The sequence below is a fragment of the Schistocerca cancellata genome, chromosome 5, assembly GCF_023864275.1.
Source record: "Schistocerca cancellata isolate TAMUIC-IGC-003103 chromosome 5, iqSchCanc2.1, whole genome shotgun sequence".
NCBI lineage: Eukaryota > Metazoa > Arthropoda > Insecta > Orthoptera > Acrididae > Schistocerca > Schistocerca cancellata.
This window is the reverse complement of record NC_064630.1, coordinates 284,524,764-284,546,072: the sequence shown is the minus strand read 5'-3', so window position 1 is coordinate 284,546,072 and position 21,309 is coordinate 284,524,764. Positions and strand designations below refer to the sequence as shown.

The following is a 21,309-nucleotide window of genomic DNA, read 5'->3' as shown; positions in this document are numbered from 1 at the left end:
AATTCGAACTGGTCTACGCCACACTTACATTTTTCCGGATTCAAAACTCTTTCTTGCACAAACTTTCTCACACAAAAACGGTACAGAGAAGTTATGGAGTATCTGTCTTTCAAAGACTAGTCGCAGTTTTTTTCTAATACCTAGTAAGCTGCCCAAAATTAAGTGCACAGAGCTCAAGTCTTACTAGTGTCGTTTATGCCTCATAAACTAAATGCTTTCGTAATATGTCACGTGCATACTTGATTCAGGGTTCCTTACTTGATAGTGTAGAAGTATTCAGCAGCATACATAGGTCCTATAGTTATTGCAGTGGCAGGCCACAGCATCTGAAGTATCCAGAAAGTTTGAATAGAAAGTACTGGTACAATAGCCAAAAAGCAAACAGCAACATGACGTTAAACAAATTTCTATTGCATGCAAACATAATGCTATGAAAACTCAAGATGTTCACGCGTAATGAATAGATTCACAAAACATGAACATAGTTTTGGAAGGTAAGGGCCCTTTTACTACGACACACTATAAAATTAGTAGGCTGTATATTAATCCGAACTATAAGGTGTTCAGCAACGAAATTCCAAAATTAAGATATCACTTTGCCGTAAATATTTGGTAAAAATTTGAGAAAGTGGGTATTTGTAAATTCAAAGTTTCTATCAAAATAGTCAGAAGAGGCTATACGATAGAACTATGCATTATACACTCTGCGTGAAGTACATCCAATGGTCAACTAATAATCTGTGAATGGTTGTATTTGTTAGGTGAATCTCTTCTAAGAAGTGTCAACCTGTGAATCTCTAAGGTACGCAGAAAAGTATGCTTCATCCAGATGACCGTCCGGTGTGGCCGAGCGGTTCTAGGTGCTTCGGTGTGGAATCTCGCGACCGCAACGATCGCAGGTTCGAATCCTGCCTCGGGCATGGATGTGTGTGATGTCTTTAGGTTAGTTAGGTTTAAGTAGTTCTAAGTTCTAGGGGACTGATGATCTCAGAAGTTAAGTGTCATAGTGCTCAGAGCCATTTGAACCATTTCATCCAGAAGGAACATGTTGATAAGGATACGTTGCGCGCCGGCCGCGGTGGTCTAGCGGTTCTGGCGCTGCAGTCCGGAACCGCGGGACTGCTACGGTCGCAGGTTCGAATCCTGCCTCGGGCATGGGTGTGTGTGATGTCCTTAGGTTAGTTAGGTTTAAGTAGTTCTAAGTTCTAGGGGACTTATGACCTAAAATGTTGAGTCCCATAGTGCTCAGAGCCATTTGAACCATTTTTGATACGTTGCGCTGAAACTTGTGTCCATGTTGACGATGGGTCCACTTTTGTTAAACAGTATGATGGTGGTTCAGTGTTTGTATGAGTTATTCTAAACTGATCAGTTTCATTTCATAATAGCAGGTCATAAGTAGAAGGGGCGGCGTGGGAATTTCATTATTTAAAACAATCATAAATCAGAGCGCATTGGATGTATCAATTTAATTATCTTTCCTTTACATAGAAGAACGTTTAAAACTCTATATCACTAGGTTTTCAGGATGACATCTCGAAGACGGCTTCCGTTCCGCTCAATGCATTTGGAGAGATGAAATCGGAAGTTACGGTCCACTTTGTCCAGCATGTCCTAGTCTGTGTTGGCCAGAGCAGTACGAATATTGTTCTGCAGCTCACCCGGGGTCCTTGGATTGGTGGCATACACCAAGGACTTAAGATAGCCCCAGAAGAAGAAATTGCAGGGGGGTTAAACCTAGCGAACGCCTGGCCACTGAAGATCGCCCCTCAAGCAGATAAGACGGTCGGGGAAGCGTTCACGCCAGAGTGTCAGTGACGTTCGAGCCATTTGAGCTGTGGTGTCGTCTTGTTGGAAACCAGACAACCCTCCATCACTATCTTCAAGATCGAGAAGAAAAAAACTCCTCAGTCATCTGGAGATAACAATTAATAGTGATCGTAACCGCGGTACCATTCACTTTGAGAAACTGTGGGACAATGACTCCTGTTCTGGAAAATGGAATCCAAACCTTCACACGTTCTATATACAGGAATTCCTCATGCTCTTCTCAGGCGTTCGCGTCCTGATCTGGTGGTTATTGAAGGTCCTTGGTTTCCTTTTCTGCACACTACTAGTATCCATAAACAAGTAAGCTAGAAGAGTCACATCCAGAAACTTGTCCATCCACATAACAATCGATTTTCAATCAGGAACATGACCTGGGTGCACAGTATTAAACTGTTCCTTGAATGCACGCTAGGCTGCGATGACCGAACGGCCGTCGGGAAAGTAAGTAGCAAAGGCGAACGTGAGCTCCTCTCTCACCCACTACATTATTACTAATAAACTAACTTTCAAAATAAAAAATGCACCCAACAACGAGTAAAGGCCGCTGTGTGGCGCGCCTTTCGAATAAGGAGTTTCCCGAACCGCACACACTGTCTCAAGTAATGCAGTCTCCAAAGATTTAAATGTTTATCCCCCTTAAACTACGTCTCCTGAGATTTGTTTCAGAGAAGCTATCTGTCATCATATTTTGTTTTTACCTGTGACTTGCAGCTGCAATAGAAAATCTTCTACTTCAGCGGTTAGACTGCATGGCCAATGTTTTTCCAACAGGTGCACTTCAAAGAACAATCATACTAGTACGGAAGAAGTTATTGAGGAATGTCACATGCGTAGTGCGCCTTTTTCAAACTGACATTTGACTGAGATAAGGGAGACCAAGAAAATTAACCACAATGTTCGGTCAAAAGTGTCGGTTTCCAAAATGAAGGGAAAGATTTCTGTGAACTTTGTTTGCTCCAGCTGTTCTCCATAGTCGCAGTTCCTCTATCTCTTTTAATTTACTTTCTCGTTGTCTCTCGACCACGACTACATCTTTCACCCACCTCCTATTTCATTCATGGGAACTTCACTCTTTCACCAAGGTGTAAACTAACACATGAGCGCTCATGTAAATGACAGGGCCTTATGAATACAAGTGTAAGTCTCCACCTAGATTCCGACGATAAATCCTGCCTAATAGCCAATTTATTTTCCTTTTATATCCACATACGTTCTCGTATTTGCTGCTTTTCATAAAAGTGGACTCCATTGTGAAAGTGTTTCACTGTACCAGGTACGCAGATTCTTAAGATGATGGGGCAACAACAATAATTAACCAAGGATGTGAATAATGATGACGTAACCCAATTCACAGGATATTACTGCAAAAATAAGCAACTGAAACACTTTCATAAATCGAGAACATTATGGTAATTAAAAAGACGTCACCGAACATATGTTAGGAGTTATTACTCTGGAACGGTATCGGACCTGTGCTGGAATGGTACTGGAGCTGTGCCACACAAACCAATGACGAGCAGTCACAACGTTAGAACATACTTATCGACAAACTAAGAATCGTCAGTAGCTGATTTGTATTATATCTTGACAGGGAATACCTGCAAAGTTGTAATTCATAGGTCAATAAACTGAGGTGACAATGGTCATGGGATATCAAATAATAGCGTGCCAGATCTCCGGATCTCCTTTTATCGTGGGTACTGCAGCAACTGGACATGACATGGATTCAGCGAGTTGTTATAAGTCCCTTGCAGAAGTACCGAGCCATGCTGCCTCTACATCAGTCCATGATTACGAAAGAATCGACAGTGCAGGGTGTTTTGCACGAACTGATCTCTCGATTATGTGCCATAAATGTTCGATGGGATTCATATCGGACGATCTGAGTGGCTAAATCATTCGCTTGAAATGTACAGAATGTCCTTCAGTCGCGAAAAATTGTGGCCGGGTTACATGGCGCATTGTCAGCCACAAAAATTGTATCGTTGTTAGGGAACATGAAGTCCATGAATGGCTGCAAATTGTCTACAAGTACCCGAACGTAACCATTTCCAATCAATGATCACTTCTGTTTGACATGAGTGTTTACTCCACGCCTTCAAGAAGCCACCATCAGCTTGCACAATTCCTTGTTGACACCTTGGGTCTATGGCTTCAAGGAGTCTGAGCCAAAATCGAACCTTACTATAAGTTCTTACAAGCTGAAATCAGGACTCATCTAACCAAGCAACGGTTTTCCAGTCGTCTATGATGCAATCGATGTGGTCACGAGCTCAGGAGATGTTGCGCTGTTAACAAAGGCACTCGCGTCGGTGATCTGCTGCCATATCCTATTAACGCCAAATTCCGCCGCACTGTCCTAGCGAATGTGATCGTCGTACATCCCACATTTATTTCTGTGCTTATTTCACACAGTGTTGCTTGTCTGTTCGCCCTGACAACTCCACGCAATGGCCGCTGCTGTTGGTCATTAAGTGAAGACCGTTGGCCACTGCCTGTCCGTCGTGAGAGATAATGTCTGAAATTTGGTATTCATGGCACGCTCTTGGCACTGTGTATCTCGGAATATTGAATTTCCTAACAATTTTCGAAATGGAATGGCCCACGTGTCTAGCTCCAACTTCCGCTCCGTCCTCAATTCCCAGCGTGCGGTCATCATCACGTCGGAAGCCTTTCCACATGAATCACCGGAGTTCAACTGACGGCTCCGCCAATGCACTGCCCTTCTGTATGCGATACTACAGCCATATCTATATGTGCATATCGCTATCTCATGACTTTTGTCACCTCAGTGTATATACAGGGCCTAAAAGAAAAAATTTCGGCGCCGTAGTCAGCGTGTTTGAAGTCTGGTGTCCAATACAAGTTATAGGGCTACATGGCATCCAGTGGGTCATAAGCATAAGCAGCACTACAGCAGATAAAGAAATATGGTTAACCTGGCAGTACACAAGTACCGTAACGACGGTTTTGCATGAGTATGAACATTAACAATATAATCAGACTCTTGCCATGAAAGGGAAATGAGTCAACTCTATATTACGCAATTAATAAAAGGGATTGTTAATGTGAGATAAGTAAAGTACTACAGAAGTTTGATGATAGTCAAACTCACATCACAAAATACTGAAAAACAAATACTAACAAATAATCGACAGGTCACATAGTTTAGTTTCAGTCACTTGGCAGACTTATTTGTGAAGATTGGTTTCAATAATTAGATTTTTAGCCCCGCGGTTTGAGGAAACATGTCACGGATTGCGCAGCCCCTCCCGCCAGAAATTCGAGTCCTCCCTCTGGCATGGGTGTGTTTGTTGTTCTTAGCATAAGTTAGTTTAAGTAGCGTGTAAGTCTAGAGACCGATGACCTCAGCAGTTCGGTCCCTTAGGAATTCACACACATTTGAACATTGTAATTAGATTTTTTGCCTGCAACGGAACATTTAAAACAATGTAAAGGATGCACAGTTGAATAGTTAGCCGAAGGTGGTTCCAATATAGACCGAAATAATTCTTATAATAAAGATACAATAGGACTCCAGTTCCAAAAAAACAAAAAAAACAAAAAAGAACAAAAAAACCCTGGTGTCTGAAGAGCATACAGGCAAAGTTCGACATAGCTATTATCAGCACAGGGAAGATTCCCAAGTTCCGCCTGGCTTACTCACTGTATGCGCTCACATGGTGAGATTTACATTTCAAATACGTGTACATGTTCCACACACAACACACGATTCTTTCCATGCGTACAAGCCCTTCCGGTGATTTCTGCTGCGCACCCATGTCACAGTACTACTTCCCCGCTGTATTAACATAGTTTCAATCGGCAGCACACTTCACTGCGTGACGATGCAGGGTCACAACTTACAGCGTGGCGACGTTTCCTGTCGGGCAGGGCAGCACGTGGGAATTTCTGGCTCGGCACACGGGTCTCGCTGCCAGTGCATACTGAAGCGAATCCATGGGCGGCTCCGGAACTGCATCAGAGCCTTGAAGCTCCTCGCAGGTTGCGGATAGAATAGCAACAGTTTAGTCTGGAGACTTCAGCTCCCTATAGTTCGATCTTAAAAATTGCAAAGTTTTGTGGTGGTTGTTGCCACAGCTGTATAATACCCGCTTTAGGGTGAACATGCTACGTTGTCCTTCAGCTAAGATTTAACGAAAGTAAACGACGTAATACAAACTATCCTTAGTCGAGTCAGTGTGTAGTTACAGCGTTTCGAAGTCCATGCCACCAGTACCATAGCCCTTTGAACCACGAGAAGCGTTCAAAATGACCTTTGCAAAACACGAGACGTGAGAAGGGTTTGTTTTTCTTCTACACACGACCGTTCATTCCAACGACTTTCCAATTATTTAATAGGTGCATAAAAGTAACAATCGTACAAATTTTAAAAATAAGCATTTATCCCAACTCTAACCTCAAAGTTTGACATGAACCCTTGACATGAACCCTTATCCTTTATAGTTTAGGAAAAAAATGTAATCGCTAGGAAGCAAAATGCTGAATGAAGCACATGTGGAAGCAGATGTGACGAAATAGTTAACACAGTGAATTCTCATTCGTAAGGGCATGTATTCAGATCCCCGTCCGGCCATAAAACTTTAGGTTTTGAATGGTTTCCTTAAATTGCCTAAGACAAATACTCGGACAGACATTTGAAAAATACACTACTAATTTCCTTTGCCATCCTTCTTCCGTCCGAGTTTATGTCATTTTCCTGACTGGACGCTGAACCCTGAAAGGTGTTACTGCATTTTAACTACAACCTTTGAGTACGTAACATATTATGAGTCAGGTTTTAATGTCTCTGACTTATAAATGAAAAACAGCGCACATCTTACAACATTTTATCTTATACTTTACCTTGCATTCGCTGATTAGGTCCATCCAGTATTTGTTCTCCATTGGCGATGCCGTATTACAAGTCGATAAGGACTCTGTTCACAGACCTCATATCGTCCAGGACTGGTTTTGTGATCACGAGGGAGAATTTTCGCATGTCCACTGCTCACTAGTATTATTTCACTCAACGTTATCGAGCCTTCGTGGTCTACTTTGTGGAGAAGAGCACGTGATCTCTCTCCACGTGCATCATCGTTACCTTAACTTTCCACTATTATGCGGTAAGGAAGATATGATTCACTTGAGAACCACACAGGACCTGTATTTATCCATTGCTAAACGACTGTGAGCTGTTTTGAATGCCAACTGTTTTCTGCGTTGTATGAGGCAAAATAATGTGTTGTGTTATTGGTGTTCCCATTTTGCCACTTCCTTTAGATTGCAAGGGTATCTATGAAGGGCCGGGACTAATGTATGGTTCTTGAAGAGGGTCAGCACTCTCTGCAACGGTTGCAAGGATAACAGTCTGAATGACTGATCTGGTCTTGTAACATTAGCAGTATTGGTTAGCTACGTTGGTTCTTTAAACGACTGACAGAAAGGTGGAATTACAGCTTTTGTATTGGCCGAATGTACTTATCTTTACTGCATAAGGATAATGACAACCGCTTAGGTAACATATTCTGGAGGTAAAAGAGCCCACCCCTCCCTCGCCCCCCCTTCCACGAACACAAGAAGAACCCTGCGAAAGATGAGAGGAATCGATGCCCAGTTATGTACATGCTTCCCTTTTCAGATGAAACTTAATCGCCAGAGGCCGTCCGATAGGGCGACTATTTAGCTGCAATACGTCCGATTTCCGTCATTTTTTGGCGGGATAAAAGAAGTTTGGTTGATCTACTCTATGAACGAGGTTGTGAACTACTGTAACCATCTTGGGCGATATGGACGCCTCGACACCTCAGTGTTTGGAGAGAAGTTGCTGCATAGCAGGTGTTGCTATTAAAATGCGCCGAATGCATGCGAATGAGTGACATCTGTCTGCTAAAGAACGTGGTGAGTGCTGTGCATCGTTTCCTCAGTCACTGGAATAACTATAAATTTTACAAATACCGGGTGATCAAAAAGTCAGTATAAATTTGAAAACTGAATAAATCACGGAATAATGTAGATAGAGAGGTAAAAATTTACACACATGTTTGGAATGACATGGGGTTTTATTAGAACCACCCCATATTGCTAGATGCGTGAAAGATCTCTTGCGCGTGTCGTTTGGTGATGATCGTGTGCTCAGCCATCACTTTCGTCATGCTTGGCCTGCCAGGTCCCCAGACCTCAGTCCGTGCGATTACTGACTTTGGGGTTGCCTGAAGTCGCAAGTGTATCGTGATCGACCGACATCTCTAGGGATGCTGAAAGACAACATCCGACGCCAATTGCTCACCATAACTCCGGACATGCTTTACAGTGCTGTTCACAACATTATTCCTCGACTACAGCTATTGTTGAGGAATGATGGTGGACATATTGAGCATTTCCTGTAAATAACATCATCTTTGCTTTTTCTTACTTTGTTATGCTAATTATTGCTATTCTGATGAGATGAAGCACCATCTGTCGGACATTTTTTGAACTTTTGTATTTCAATTTGTACCTCTCAATCTACATTATTCCGTGTTTTATTCAGTTTTCAAATTTATACTGACTTTTTGATCGCTCGGTATATGTGGTGACGAGGGAAACGTTCTATTGCATATTACAGATGATTCTTGGTGACATTGCAATCCAAGATTACAAACACTCTGCACAATTTCAAGTAAATCCAGCCAAACGACGTATGTCAGTTAACCTTCAGTGAGTGTCCTTCAGCATATGTGTGGAAGACAAACATTAATTTTAGAATAAAATGCAATGAACATCTAAGGCACTGAAAAGTGGAAAACACGTACACCACATTTACAAGCCATTTCGTATAACAGAATCGCCACACTAGTAGCATAAAAACGCCAGTTATCAGTAACAATTATAATTTGTAGGCACCTAATACTCACCTAACACAGCTCAAAAGTGAATCGTTAATGTAACTGTAAGCGTAAGATACGACAGCTTTCTCACTTGAACATATTTTTTTTTTTTGGCTTACAATTTACGCCGTAAGGTTTTCCTACTTGTGGTTTCCAATAAAACTGCGATGTAGTCCATGAATCCCGATCTATATCCAGATTAAGACATATTTTATTCTCAGGATGCCACAAACTCCTCCTTCCTTTGATTATACTCAACACTTTCTCGTAGTCCTTATTTCGTGTTTGAGAACGTCGGCCGATTCGACCGAAAAAAGACCTAATTTTAATTTCGTCGGCTGTCGTCCGAAGCCTGTATGTTCGGGCAATGAGACAGGCTGCCTTCTGCCGCCCGCTAGCGAACTGAGTTGAGAAGATCGGTGGTCTTCGGCTGACGTCGATTGTTGATGGAATCTACCTATGACGGTGCCACTGTTACCGAAGCCATAGCCTATTGAGTCGACAAACTGATAGAGTTAGGTTCCGCTTGGCCCTATGGAGGGGCAGACAGATATGGAGACTCCACCAGGAAGTAGAGATCCAAAACGGACCTAATGCGTCTCTGATGTTCGGGTTGCATACTTCACAAATCAAGGCGCCGCTGATCGTTTTTCCTTCATTCCGGCTATAGTTCCAAGAATGTGTGTCACACAGCTGTGGCATTGCGGTCGCTTCATACTTGTTTTCTCTTCTTAAGCAAGCAGGTGTGTAAGCCCAATATTGACCTACTACTTGTACGGATGACGAGCATACGATCTTGCTGCTGTAAAGGACCACTGACTGGGGGAAATGACCAGCTGTCAAGATCAGATGGCCGTTAACGAAGCTGGGCTTTAACGCAAATTATTTGAGACAAAAAGGAATTACATACATTGGCTGCTAGAGGACATTGATTTAAGTCAATAGGGAAAGTTGAAAAATTGTTCCGGACCGTAATTTGACTCCAGGTCTTCCGCGTAGCAGGCAAATGTGCAGACCACTGCGCCGTCTGGATACAGTGGCCATCACAACCACGTATCTTCTGTCAGACCATAATTCTCAACTTATCCACACGCTACTAATGTAGGCCCCCTCGGGCATTACCCTCATTACTAGCGACATGTCGTCGGCTGCCGTGAAAAGTTCGAGCCTGGTGTGCAAATGCACTGCCCGGGAACGTTTTCAATTATTTATTGCACAAGAACCAAACATTGTGCAGATATCATACATATGTCATCTTGAAGAGAATCCTTGAACGTTTTCTTTTTTTTCCCATGTATACCAACACAGCGTAGTTCGGTAATTTGCCGATAGTCAGCGCTAGTCGCAGACATGGCGAGTTCAGGTGCGGAGCGAGCTCTCTGTGTCTTGGAGTTTGACAAAAACAAATGTGCTACAGCTGTTCAACGGAGGTTTAGAACCAAGGATGGTAAGAAGCCACCACCAAGGAAGGCCATTTACCACTGGCACAACAAATTCGTTACGACGGGTTGCTTTTGCCCGGCGAAGAGAAGCGGACATCCTAGTGTGAGTGTCATGAATGTGAAGCGCGTACATTCCTATTTAGACATCTTGCAGCAATGTCTGATGCCTCAGAAGCAATCGGACTCTCCGTTGATCTTTCAGCAGGATGGGGCTCCACTCCATTTTCATCGTCAAGTTCGTGGGTACCTTAACACCGAACTGCCGCATCGATGGATCTGCCGCGCTACAGAAGGGGACATCTGATTCATGAAATGGCCTTCCCGATCACCAGATCTTACTTCGTGTGACCTTATTCTGTGGGGACACATTAAAGATCTGGTAAATGTGTCGCCTCTACCATGTGATGTAGTAGAGTTCCGGGAGAGAATATGGGAAGCGACTGCCACAGTCGGCGACGCCATGCTGGGACGGGTATGGCAAGAATTCCATTACCGTATTGACGTCTGCCAAGTCACTCATGGTTCGCTTATCGAATGTTTGTAAAAAAAAAAAAAAAAAAACTATCAGAGTTTCTCTTCAAAATGCAATATGTATGACATCTGTACAATATTTAGTTCTTGTGCAATAAATAATTGAAGATGTTCCCGGACTTTATGCACACCCTTACAAAGTGATTGGTGCAAAGGTTTTGTTTTTGTTTATTCCAGCACCACCACGACAAAACATATGTTCTGCGTCAAACGGAAACTGGGCTCATTGCAACGTCACTGTCTCATGGAAAGCTCACTATTTCTGTATTTATTTGGTCCCGGCAGCTTGCGTTTATGGACTAACAGCAACTTGAGTCGCTTAACACTCATTTCTTTGATTTATTTCAATAATTAATCACCATTTAGAGATTACACTTCATCCTCATGTCATGTTTTCTGGTACTGTCGTTGCAGACTGGTAACGCCTCGAAAGTCTGTATATGTTAACTGAAATTCTCTGAATATGTATTAAATATTAAAATAAATTAACGGCACTCTTCGAAACAGTTTCATATGTATAAATGCATGTATAAATAGAGCAATATTCACTGCAAACCAGTCAGTCGTTATATAGGTATGCAGGGTGAATCACCCAAAATTTGCACCGCTAATATTGCGGAAATCGGAAGTGGTATCGACGTACGTGTTTCACAGGATGGACTCAGTCAGGGGGCTCGTATTGTTATCTAATCAACAGGTTGTCCTAATACTTAAAAGTGTACTTTTTGTGCAAACACACACTTTTTGTAAACAGAACAATGCCTATTGACACTAGCAGATTAAAAGTAGGATAAATTAGAATGTCAGTGGTTTTTTGTAGGATTCCTGTGCGAGTCGTTTACATGACATCGTATTTTAGCTCGTTGATTTCAACAGGCATTGTTATGTTCAAAAACTGAATTTCTAAGTGCTATTACAGTCTGAGCGCCTTGACTACCAATCCGTTCTGTAAAAACCGCACATCAATGGCATTTACCATTTCCGTTTATGGTTGCTTTTGTTCTGTAGGTAGGACGGACGTCATTTATATGTATTTGACGATGCTGGTGCTCATTCCGCGTTTAACATTTGACGATGCCACTATGGCTGCAGTACATTAGGACTCCGTTTTTATGAAACAGTTCTGATGATGGTCATTAAAGACCGAAACCGGGAATCTGTTAACAAACGTTTGTGACCTTAGACGTAAACTAAAGGAAACTTAAAGAAATAGTAATTTACAGTCTAATGGCCGAAATTTCTTTCAAAACTGTGGTGTATGTAGGAGGAATTTCGCGAGTCGACGGTTATACCTGCGAGCTCGTGTACTCCTTTCTGAGCGAACCGAGTCCACTTGTACCCAACAGCAGCCTCATGTGACAAGTGGACTGCAGCGGAGACAGGCGGTGAGCTTGGAGATGACGCCACATGTCTCGCTGGCAAGTTTAACCGTTTGCTACCAATTTCATTTCGAAAACATTAATATACGGTTAATTAAATTAAAGTCCTACTTAGAAGCAATATAGTTCTCGACATTTCTTTTTCCAAGGGGTTGGGATTTGGGGTATGACATAAAGGATTACTCGTAAGTACTTCTAGGGTTTCAGAAGACGACTACGCAAAAACTACATGACACACTGAAAAGAGACACATATCAGAGGGCAGAGTATGTCTCCAAGTATGTAGCGCACACTGCAGCTGCTCAATATGGGCTTTATTTGTGATGTGGTAAGCTTCACCGTGGATAGAAGTCGGTGACCGATGTGCCCGGAAAGGCGCGAAAGCAGCACGCTTTGCGAATCTGCTGTTTGGTTTGCCTAACTACAGGTGCGAACTAGTTCGATGTGACAATACAGAGACGAGGGTTAACGATGAAACTAGAGGACAGCACAACCTACAGGTGCAGTCAGTAGTTATAAGAATTTTGCTAACCATTAGTAGGCTTCCCTTGCCAGTGGGACACTGATACATAGCAGTAACATGTAACAAATTTTATATGCCTCTATCATGACTTATGGTGAGACACACACGTCACGTTGGTACTCAAAGGGTTAAAGCGAGTACACGGAGTTCACTTCTGATCTCTAGCAGAAGGTGCCGGCGGCGGCGGAGGCGCACAGTGCGCACTAGCGCGCATCCCGGCGGCTGCGCGCAGACAAGGGCTGCGCCGCGGCCATCTGGCGCCGCTTCCTGCTGCAGCGGGCCGCCTTTGTGAGCACAATGCGGGTCGCCGCAGCGCGTGGCCGACGCCAGCCGCGCGCCCACTGGCACAGGACGCGAGGGAAATGGCGCGTGGCCGCGGGGCGCTGCAGCACTGTGCGCTGTTGGTAGCGAGGGGCGACCTCGCTCAGATCGGCGCTGGTTAGACACTTACAAAACCTGTAAAAACTGTACTACACGGGCTTCCGAGGTCGATGCCATGATAATTACAGCTGTACCGCGTTATTTTATAAAATACTTTGATTAAAGACTGTAGAACCGATGTTTCGACCGTATTACAACGACCTTCCTCAGGTCAAGACTGGTTTTGGTGGAGGGAAGGAGCCTCTGTTTATTGCACACGATCGGTGTCAACGAGCCACACTCGTGAAATATTTTTGGCTCTAGAATGACAAAAGGGAGAGGACAGGAAAGAAGCTGTCCGTAGACTATTCAGCTTGTTATTGATTGATGACAGTGCGCAGATCAACGTTTGGTTTCTGGTGGGCACATTTTCTTTCTCGGGCGCTTGAAAATGCGCTGACAATCCCTCTATAGCTTTTTGTTTAGACTGTCACGAGCGAACACGTATCTGTCTGGGTTTAAGGCAGCATCCCCAGTTTTGTTCGAAGCTAAGGTGTTATTCCATGGACAGTAGCATGTAATCTCAATGCTAGTTTTAAGGTCCACAACAATAGAATAATATATGACTGTAAATATACTGCCTGGCCGAAAAAACGAAGTACCCGGTCGCCGCCTCACCCACTGACGGTGTTCATCCGGGGCGGTGCAGAAAACGATTCTTCACTAAACTGAACGCCACGCTATTCAATAGTAAGCCACGCTCTCCGGTCAGCCGCCACCGAAGCCTATCCTTGGGCTGGTAAAACCCCGGCCCGGCTGCAGCTAGTCTCCACCCAACGGTACGGTATGTCACAGAATGTTGTAGTGAATCCACTATTTGTTCTAGGATGACAGGCACCGATGTGAAGAGGTTACAGTGTGGGTGGTACACAATACTGTGACCCACTCTCGTGGTGGCCAGACTTGGTAGACCGGAAACTTGATGAAGAATATGCATGCCTTCACATTTCCATGCATTGCAACAACAGGCCACAGTCACTCCGAATGCCCCACAGGTTTAGATATTGCAGACCAAAAGGTCGCCGGCCGCGGTGGCCGAGCGGTTCTAGGCGCTTCAGTCTGCAACTACGCGACCGATATGGTCGCAGGTTCGAATCCTGCCTCGGGCATGGATGTGTGTGATGTCATTAGGTTAGTTAGGTTTAAGTAGTTCTAGGGAACTGATGACCTCAGCAGTTAAGTCCCATAGTGCTCAGAGTCATCTTGAACCAAAATGTCACTACTTCAGTTGCTTCTGACGCTCTCCACATGACTATGACGTATCTCCGAGTCCTTCACAGTCATCACTCAACATCTGACACTGTTCACGCCCCTTATATAGCCTACCAGGTATGGTGACAACAATAATCACGTAGAACATTAATGCACTTCGGTGGCGGTGCCGTGTGTCACAAACAACTGCAATTCTAAATAAAACTGTCGAGCTTTTGTTGGGCTGACTCCGCCATCGTCGTCAGGAGTAAAACTAATGACTGCCATGATTGGCACGATTTCTCGGTTACATACCTACGGTTACGGCCTCCGGCACCAATCACAGAGGGCCGAGACGACGCGTACACGGAAGTTGAGTTGGCCAGCTCATAGCAGCTACGGCCCGCTGGCTTCGGGTGGCGCGAGGAGGCGCCACGTTAGAAACTGTCGCTCCTGCTTCCCTACAGGCGTTAAGCATCCGTCGTTGCATCCTTGGGACATCCAGAGCCCGCCCCCACGACTACAGTGTGTACACCTGGTCTCTGTTAAAATGGTCTCCATCCATGTCTCTTCAGTACGCGTCATAACTTGCCCAACAGTATGGCAGGAAATCCGCCGGCTTGCCATCCTTCTCCATCTCGATGGTAAATTTCATGTTGGGATCCACGAGCTGTTGAAGTGTACTTTCACCGCGAGGCCATATCAGGAAGGTGTCATCGACGTACCTGAGGAAACAAGACGCACGCAGCACCGCAGAGTTCAGAGCCTGCTCCTCAAAGTGCTCCACCGGCCGTTTCGGCCCAGCGGTTCTAGGCGCTTTAGTCCGGAACCGCGCTGCTGCTGCTACGGTCGCACTTTCGAATCGTGCCTGGGGCATGGACGTGAGTGATGTCCTTAAGTTAGTTAGGTTTAAGTAGTTCTAAGTCTAGGGGACTGATGACCTCGGATGTTAAGTCCCATAGTGCTTAGAGCCATTTGAACCAATTTTTTTTTTATGGTGCTCCAAGAAAAAATTCGCGGCTGCACGAGACAGTGGTGAGCCCATTGCTGTGCTATCCGTCATTTCATAACATTCATCGCGGTACAAGAAGCATGTTGTCGTTAGAACATGACGAAACAACTTGACGATTCTAGGTGTAAACTGTTGGGCCAAAAGATACAGCGTGTCTTGTACTGGTACTCTCGTAAAAGTTGTTGGGTTCCTCTATGCATCTTCCTCTATGCACCCACATGCAAGTGAATTGAGCGTTCTCTGTTCCCCTTGCCCTAGGCCTCTCACCTCCTGGAATCAGGCTGTGTGTGTGATTATGTTTTATAGTATATTTCTGATTTGCCTTGTGTAAATATGTATTAAGGGACCACTTAAAGAATACTTTGTCACATGATTCTTGTGTTTGTTTAACAATGTGCACATCTTGTCCTTATAAGTGTATGGCAATGTGTAGAGAAGTGTTCTTTTGACTGTTTATCGACTCGAGTCCTCATTATTGCTTAATTAATTTGCGTTGTGATTAATAAATATATTTTGACTCTAACGCACCCGCACGTTGCACAGTCCTTCTTCCCAATTGGTGCTGTGTTCATACCCATGAAGTCTATATGTGTATCTTAAATTCTAAGATACTTCTCCAGAAGGAATCGTGATTAGGAGGGAATTTAATGAACTTAAAAATGACATACGATACATGGTGCCACCTTCTCTCCAACTCCTCCCCTCCGATGCCTGTAGATTATAAATAAATAGTTATCATCACGCATAAAAATAATAAGTTACTTTAATTAATGGCGAACGTAAACTCGATCCCAGACAATCGTAGAGAAACGATCAAAGATAACTAGCCACCACCAGAAAACTTAAACACCCGTCTCTTCCCCACGCCACTCTAGACTACAGCGCGAAACTATATCCAATGCAGTAACCATAAATATGGAACACTATGGATACTTTTACATTTGACAAGTATCTACTTCATAATTTCTGAGTATTAAAGGCATTTAAAAGTCGTCTATGCATTAATAACTGTAAATCACCTACACTGTCGCAACACTAATTTTGAATTTAACTTCCAATAACTCTACTGTTCTTTGAAAATCAGAGTGCTTTGATCTTTCAGGTTACTTTCCAGTACAATATTGGTGATCTTTCTTTTTAGTACAACTTCATTATCTAATCGTAATCCACAACAAGAATCTTCGCAGATAGTTTAAATACAAGTAGGCCTCCACTTCTTAGCTATTTATATTTATTTCATTGTTAAATGAACATGAACACTTTCCCAGCAAATTGAATGTTGAAACAAATTTCTGGCTTGCATCCGGTCGTCGTTTAATTCATACTATGATATGTCGAACAGACGTCTGCCAATCATATTCATGCGAGCTTCGATGGTCATCTGAAGATAAATTGGAAGCAGACTATCACTGCAAAAGGGAATTTCTGGCCAAGAGAAGTCTACTTGTATCAAGCATGGGCCTTAATTCGAGGACGTAATTTATGAGAATGGACGTTTGGAATATAACAATGTATGGTAGTGGAACGTGGACTGTGGGAAAAACGGAACAGAGGGAATCGAAGAGTTTGAGATGTAGTGCTACAAGCGAATGTTGAAAATTATGTTGACTGATAAGGACGTTCTGCGCAGGATCGGAGAGGAAGGGAAGATGTGGAAAGGGACAGGATAATATGACATATGTTAAGACATTGAGATATAAATTTCATGGTGCTAGAGGGATCTTTAGAGGGTGAATACTGTAGGGACAGAGGTACATACAGTACATAATTGAGGACAAGTGCTACACTGAGACGAAGAGGTTGGCGCGAGAGAGGAAATCGTGTCGGGCCGCAACAAACCAGTCAGAAAACTGAATGGCCCAAAAATTAAATAAGTAAATAAACAGTTCCAGTTGAGTTTTTCATCACAGGGTGCTCAACCATGTACATTTGTACGATAACTTACTTTCATCAGTTTATTTCACTGAAGTAATATGAATTTTATTGACCATCTAGAATAAATCTGGCCTCATCAGTAAACAAATCTAACTCAAAAACACTGGAAAGTTCTCGTGGAGTCAAATGGATGAAAATGCCGCGTGAACGACTCAGCTGTTCTGAGTTCATTTCAGAGTTTGTTGCAGTCAGTACGTGTGAATATTGATTTTAGCTGTTTTACGGATTCCCTGTCGTTCGCAATGGACTTTCATGAACATTAGCCAGTAGCTTTGCTTAGGAATCACGTGTTTCTCGTGTGTTGCAGAAAGTGTTTGCCACTGAGTGCATCTTTGTTCTGGGAAATTCCAGCAGTAAATAGCCGAGCCTGTCGGGAACCGCTTTCGGCATCACTGTAAACAAAACACTTGAGGTCTCTCGCTGTGTCACAAGCCGCAGCCCTATAAACACACATAGAGAATAATGCTGCGCTCCTCGCAGTCGCCTTCTCGCTTCCCGAGCACAGGGTCCCGGGTTCGATTCCCGGCGGGGTCAGGGATTTTCACCTGCCTCGAGATGATTGGGTGTTTGTGCTGTCATCATCATTTCATCATCATCATAAAAGTGGCGAGACTGAGCTCAGCAAATGTTCGGAATTTCTACGGGCACTGATAACCGAGTAGTTGAGCGCCCCATAAACCAAACAAACCAAAGATCATCATAATGTTGCGCTCTACGAAGTTAATAAGGCATGGCGGCAATAACGTCTGAATGATTTTCATTTTTATCCTTTACCTTCTACCATAAGAAGATGATCTTTGACACTGGTTTATAGGATTCAATAGTTTTGCCCAGTTTTATGTTTCACTCACTTTGAGTTCATACATGTGAATCTCTGATGTTCTATCATACTGCGTAGTTGTCTTTGCCTTCTTTGTTACTCTGTTCTTTAGGACAAAAAGGTACTTGGTAACCGGGAGCGCATTTTATCGTGATAGATTACCCACGTTTTCAATTGCTATTATGAAATTTATTAACCACGTGTTCAAAAAATGGTTCAAATGGCTCTGAGCACTATGGGACTTAACATCTGTGGTCATCAGTCCCCTAGAACTCAGAACTACTTAAACCTAACTAACCTAAGGACATCACACACATCCATGCCCGAGGCAGGATTCGAACCTGCGACCGGAGCGGTCACGCGGTTCCAGACTGAAGCGCCTAGACCGCACTAACCACGTGTTCGTTTATTTTGTATGGACCAGACTTGGTCGTTCCTTAGAGTGTGCTGCCGTCATGATTTATCAAATATTATTTAAAAATGTGTATGGAAGAAATACATAAGTAGAATTTTAATGGTAGCACATCTTGAATACTAAGCTGAACAATCATCGAATAAGAAGCACACTTGCGTGTGCGAAATACTGCGTTTCGTTCTTCGTAACTTTGCCTCTAATAAGGTCAAACTGAGGTCACACATTCATATTAGTGGCATATACGCTGCGGTCAGAATCTGTGATAAGTTTAAACTGTGTGCCAGACCGGGACTAGAAACAAGTCGTTTGCTTTTCGTAAAAATGGAAGCTGGAGATTTAGCTCCGACCACGAGGAGGTAATTGGAAGTGAACTTTGAGCTGGCACAAGTACGAGTGGGAAAGGAAATAGGTCATGTCCTTTCGCGAGGAACCGTTCCGGCATTTGCCTCACGCGATACAGGGAAACAACAAAACCTTGTTCTGGATGGGAGGACAAGTATCTGATGAGCCTCTTGTCGAGCAGTACACAGGCAACTGATATATCCGATAGCTCTCATGGACCGACTCATAGCTTCAACCTGTTGCTTAGAAACTGAAATATTGTCAAACTGGAACATACGACGTTATAAATGTTTCTACAGTAATTTATTACTTCAAGATTGCCAAATTACTACTACATTCACATTACCGATTGCGGCAGTTTATTGCCATCGTCAGATGTAATAATTAATCAAATAACAGCTTGCCATGATAAATAAAACTCAAGTTACACACATTCAAATCATCACGAAATGCTACAAATTATGTCGTCATATGATTGAGGAGTCTGAAGCTGTGTGAGGATTAATTACGATATCTGAAGATAGCAATGAATTGCTGAAACTGATGGTTGTAGGATTTAGGCGATGTTGACATAATAACTTCTTATGCAAGTTGTAGTAAGAAGTATTTCTTATTTCTAACGATAAGAAAAAAATGACGAATAAACTGAACTCTAAAATACATGTCTTAAGAGCTTTGAGCACTTGTCCATCTTACTGTGAAACTGATCTCTTCTAGTGCAACCTCTTTGCTATTACGAGAGACCTACAGGTTGCAGTAAACAAATGAACTAACAAAAAAGAACAATAATTGTGCAGATGGTATCGTCCGTTCTGGATATTTTTCAGCATACAGGTCACGAGCTACAAGGATGCTTCCATTCGTCACACCATAACAGATGACCGTATTTTCCATTTACCACGTGGAAAGTAGTCTGACTTTATGCTGGTAAGTGTCAAGATAAAAATAAAATATAAAGCACTTGTACATACACTGTAACATGGATGTCAGTTTAATAAGATGACAAAGTTCCATACTCCGTGACAGAGCTTAGGGGAACGATGCAGGAGACCCGCACCGCCGTATTAGGCAAAGTCCTAGTGGAGGTGGTTTGTCATTGCCTTCCTCCGACCGTAATGGGGATGAATGATGATGATGATGAAGAAGACGACACAACAACACCCAGTCATCACGAGGTAGGGAAAATCCCTGACCCCGCCGGGAATCGAACCCCGTGCTTGGGAAGCGAGAACACTACCACAACACCATGAGTAGCGGATAGTTTAATAAGAAAAACCGGAAATATCATTTTTTTTAGAAAATTGAGTGGATATTAGCAGTTTCGTACTTAGAGGCACAAGCAAATAAAATAAGCAATGAAAGCTGAGCCGAGAGGTGAAAATCAGCTGTGTTGCACACAAACCTTCGTCCTCTGTCCAGGGGGTGGGCAACCGTTTGTACGGTGGCATGAACCACCCCATGACGTCATCGCGCTGGGACAGGCAAGCGCTGGAGCGGTCGTTGCGAGCACGCGGCCGCTCAGAGGTCCACCACAAACTGACCACGGCTAGGCGGACGGGAACTTTTTAACTGGCGTATCCGCTCGGCTCAATGATGTCACAAACAAGCCGCTTGCCCAACGCCAACGCCGCCGCCGCCGCCACCGCCGCCGCCGCCGCAGCCGCCCTCTGCGGAAATAGCCGCGGCTTCCAGGAACGAAACCACCAGCATAGCGGCAGAGCCCGGCCCCGTTTGCCGTCTCCTTCCCACGCCAGCCCTGTGGCTCGCCTTCTCTCCAGCGGCGCCCGCGGCAAATGGAAACAGAAGCGGAAGGCCCTATTCCGGTACGTCCACTGCAGAGCCGCCGTAACCCGGACGCTACGACCGGCGTGTCCAGAGTGGAAAGGTATCACGTTGCAGGCTCCGTTCCGCGCGGGCCGGCATTCCCCAGCTACGGACTTCTCCCGGCCTGACTTAGAGCGCTGCCCAAATTAGTAGCACGGTATCGTGTTCCTCGTAAAAAGGGTAAGCGCAGCTCCCCCGACGGTAGCCTCAACCACTAGCCCACGTCAGATGCAGAAGAAGCAGGGATTTCGTTTCTTCTTGTTTACCAAATTGGGAGGAGGGCGATCTTTGTTTCTCACACTAGCTCCTTTATTATTGTGGTGTGCGGGATTCTGATTTTCAGTTCCATTATAACGTATCCACTGTTTCCTGACAACAGCAAACTACAGGATCCGGTGGCAGGATAACATTTTAACACATTTTTTTAAAATTAATTATAGTTTTTGTATTTCTCAAAGATTACAAATACAACGCTGTTTAATAAACATAAAGCATAAACAAGAATGCGTTGAAATTCAGGAGCCAGAACTGACATAATCAAAGTGGCAGCTGTTCATATCCAGGCATTGTTAAGGCGAGTGAAAAAATTGTCCTTATACCTTTCGAACACAGCAAGGGGAATTTCTCGACGAATGACGTCTGAAAGATCGTCAGGAGTCGGTGGTTTGCCAAAGTAAACCAAATATTTCAGGTAGCTCAATAAGAAATAAGCACAGAGAAAAATCCGGAGATCGAGGAGGCCACTTAACGTGCCCACGCAAAGAAATGAGGCGATC

The 21,309-nt window shown here is 43.8% G+C and overlaps 1 protein-coding gene across 3 annotated transcripts in view; it reads right to left on the bottom strand.

Annotated features, from left to right (window-relative positions):
- Positions 1 to 21,309, bottom strand: part of LOC126187919 (nephrin-like) — a 687,362-nt gene that overhangs the window by 498,373 nt on the left and 167,680 nt on the right. The window contains exon 1 of one of the 3 annotated variants that reach the window (XM_049929280.1): positions 20,112 to 20,345. The exons of the other annotated variants lie outside the window; for them this stretch is intronic. Within the exon in view, the coding sequence (XP_049785237.1) occupies positions 20,112 to 20,169 (58 nt within the window). The 5' untranslated portion in view covers positions 20,170 to 20,345. Of the gene's footprint in view, positions 1 to 20,111; positions 20,346 to 21,309 lie in introns of those variants that run through there. 3 annotated transcript variants of the gene reach the window in all.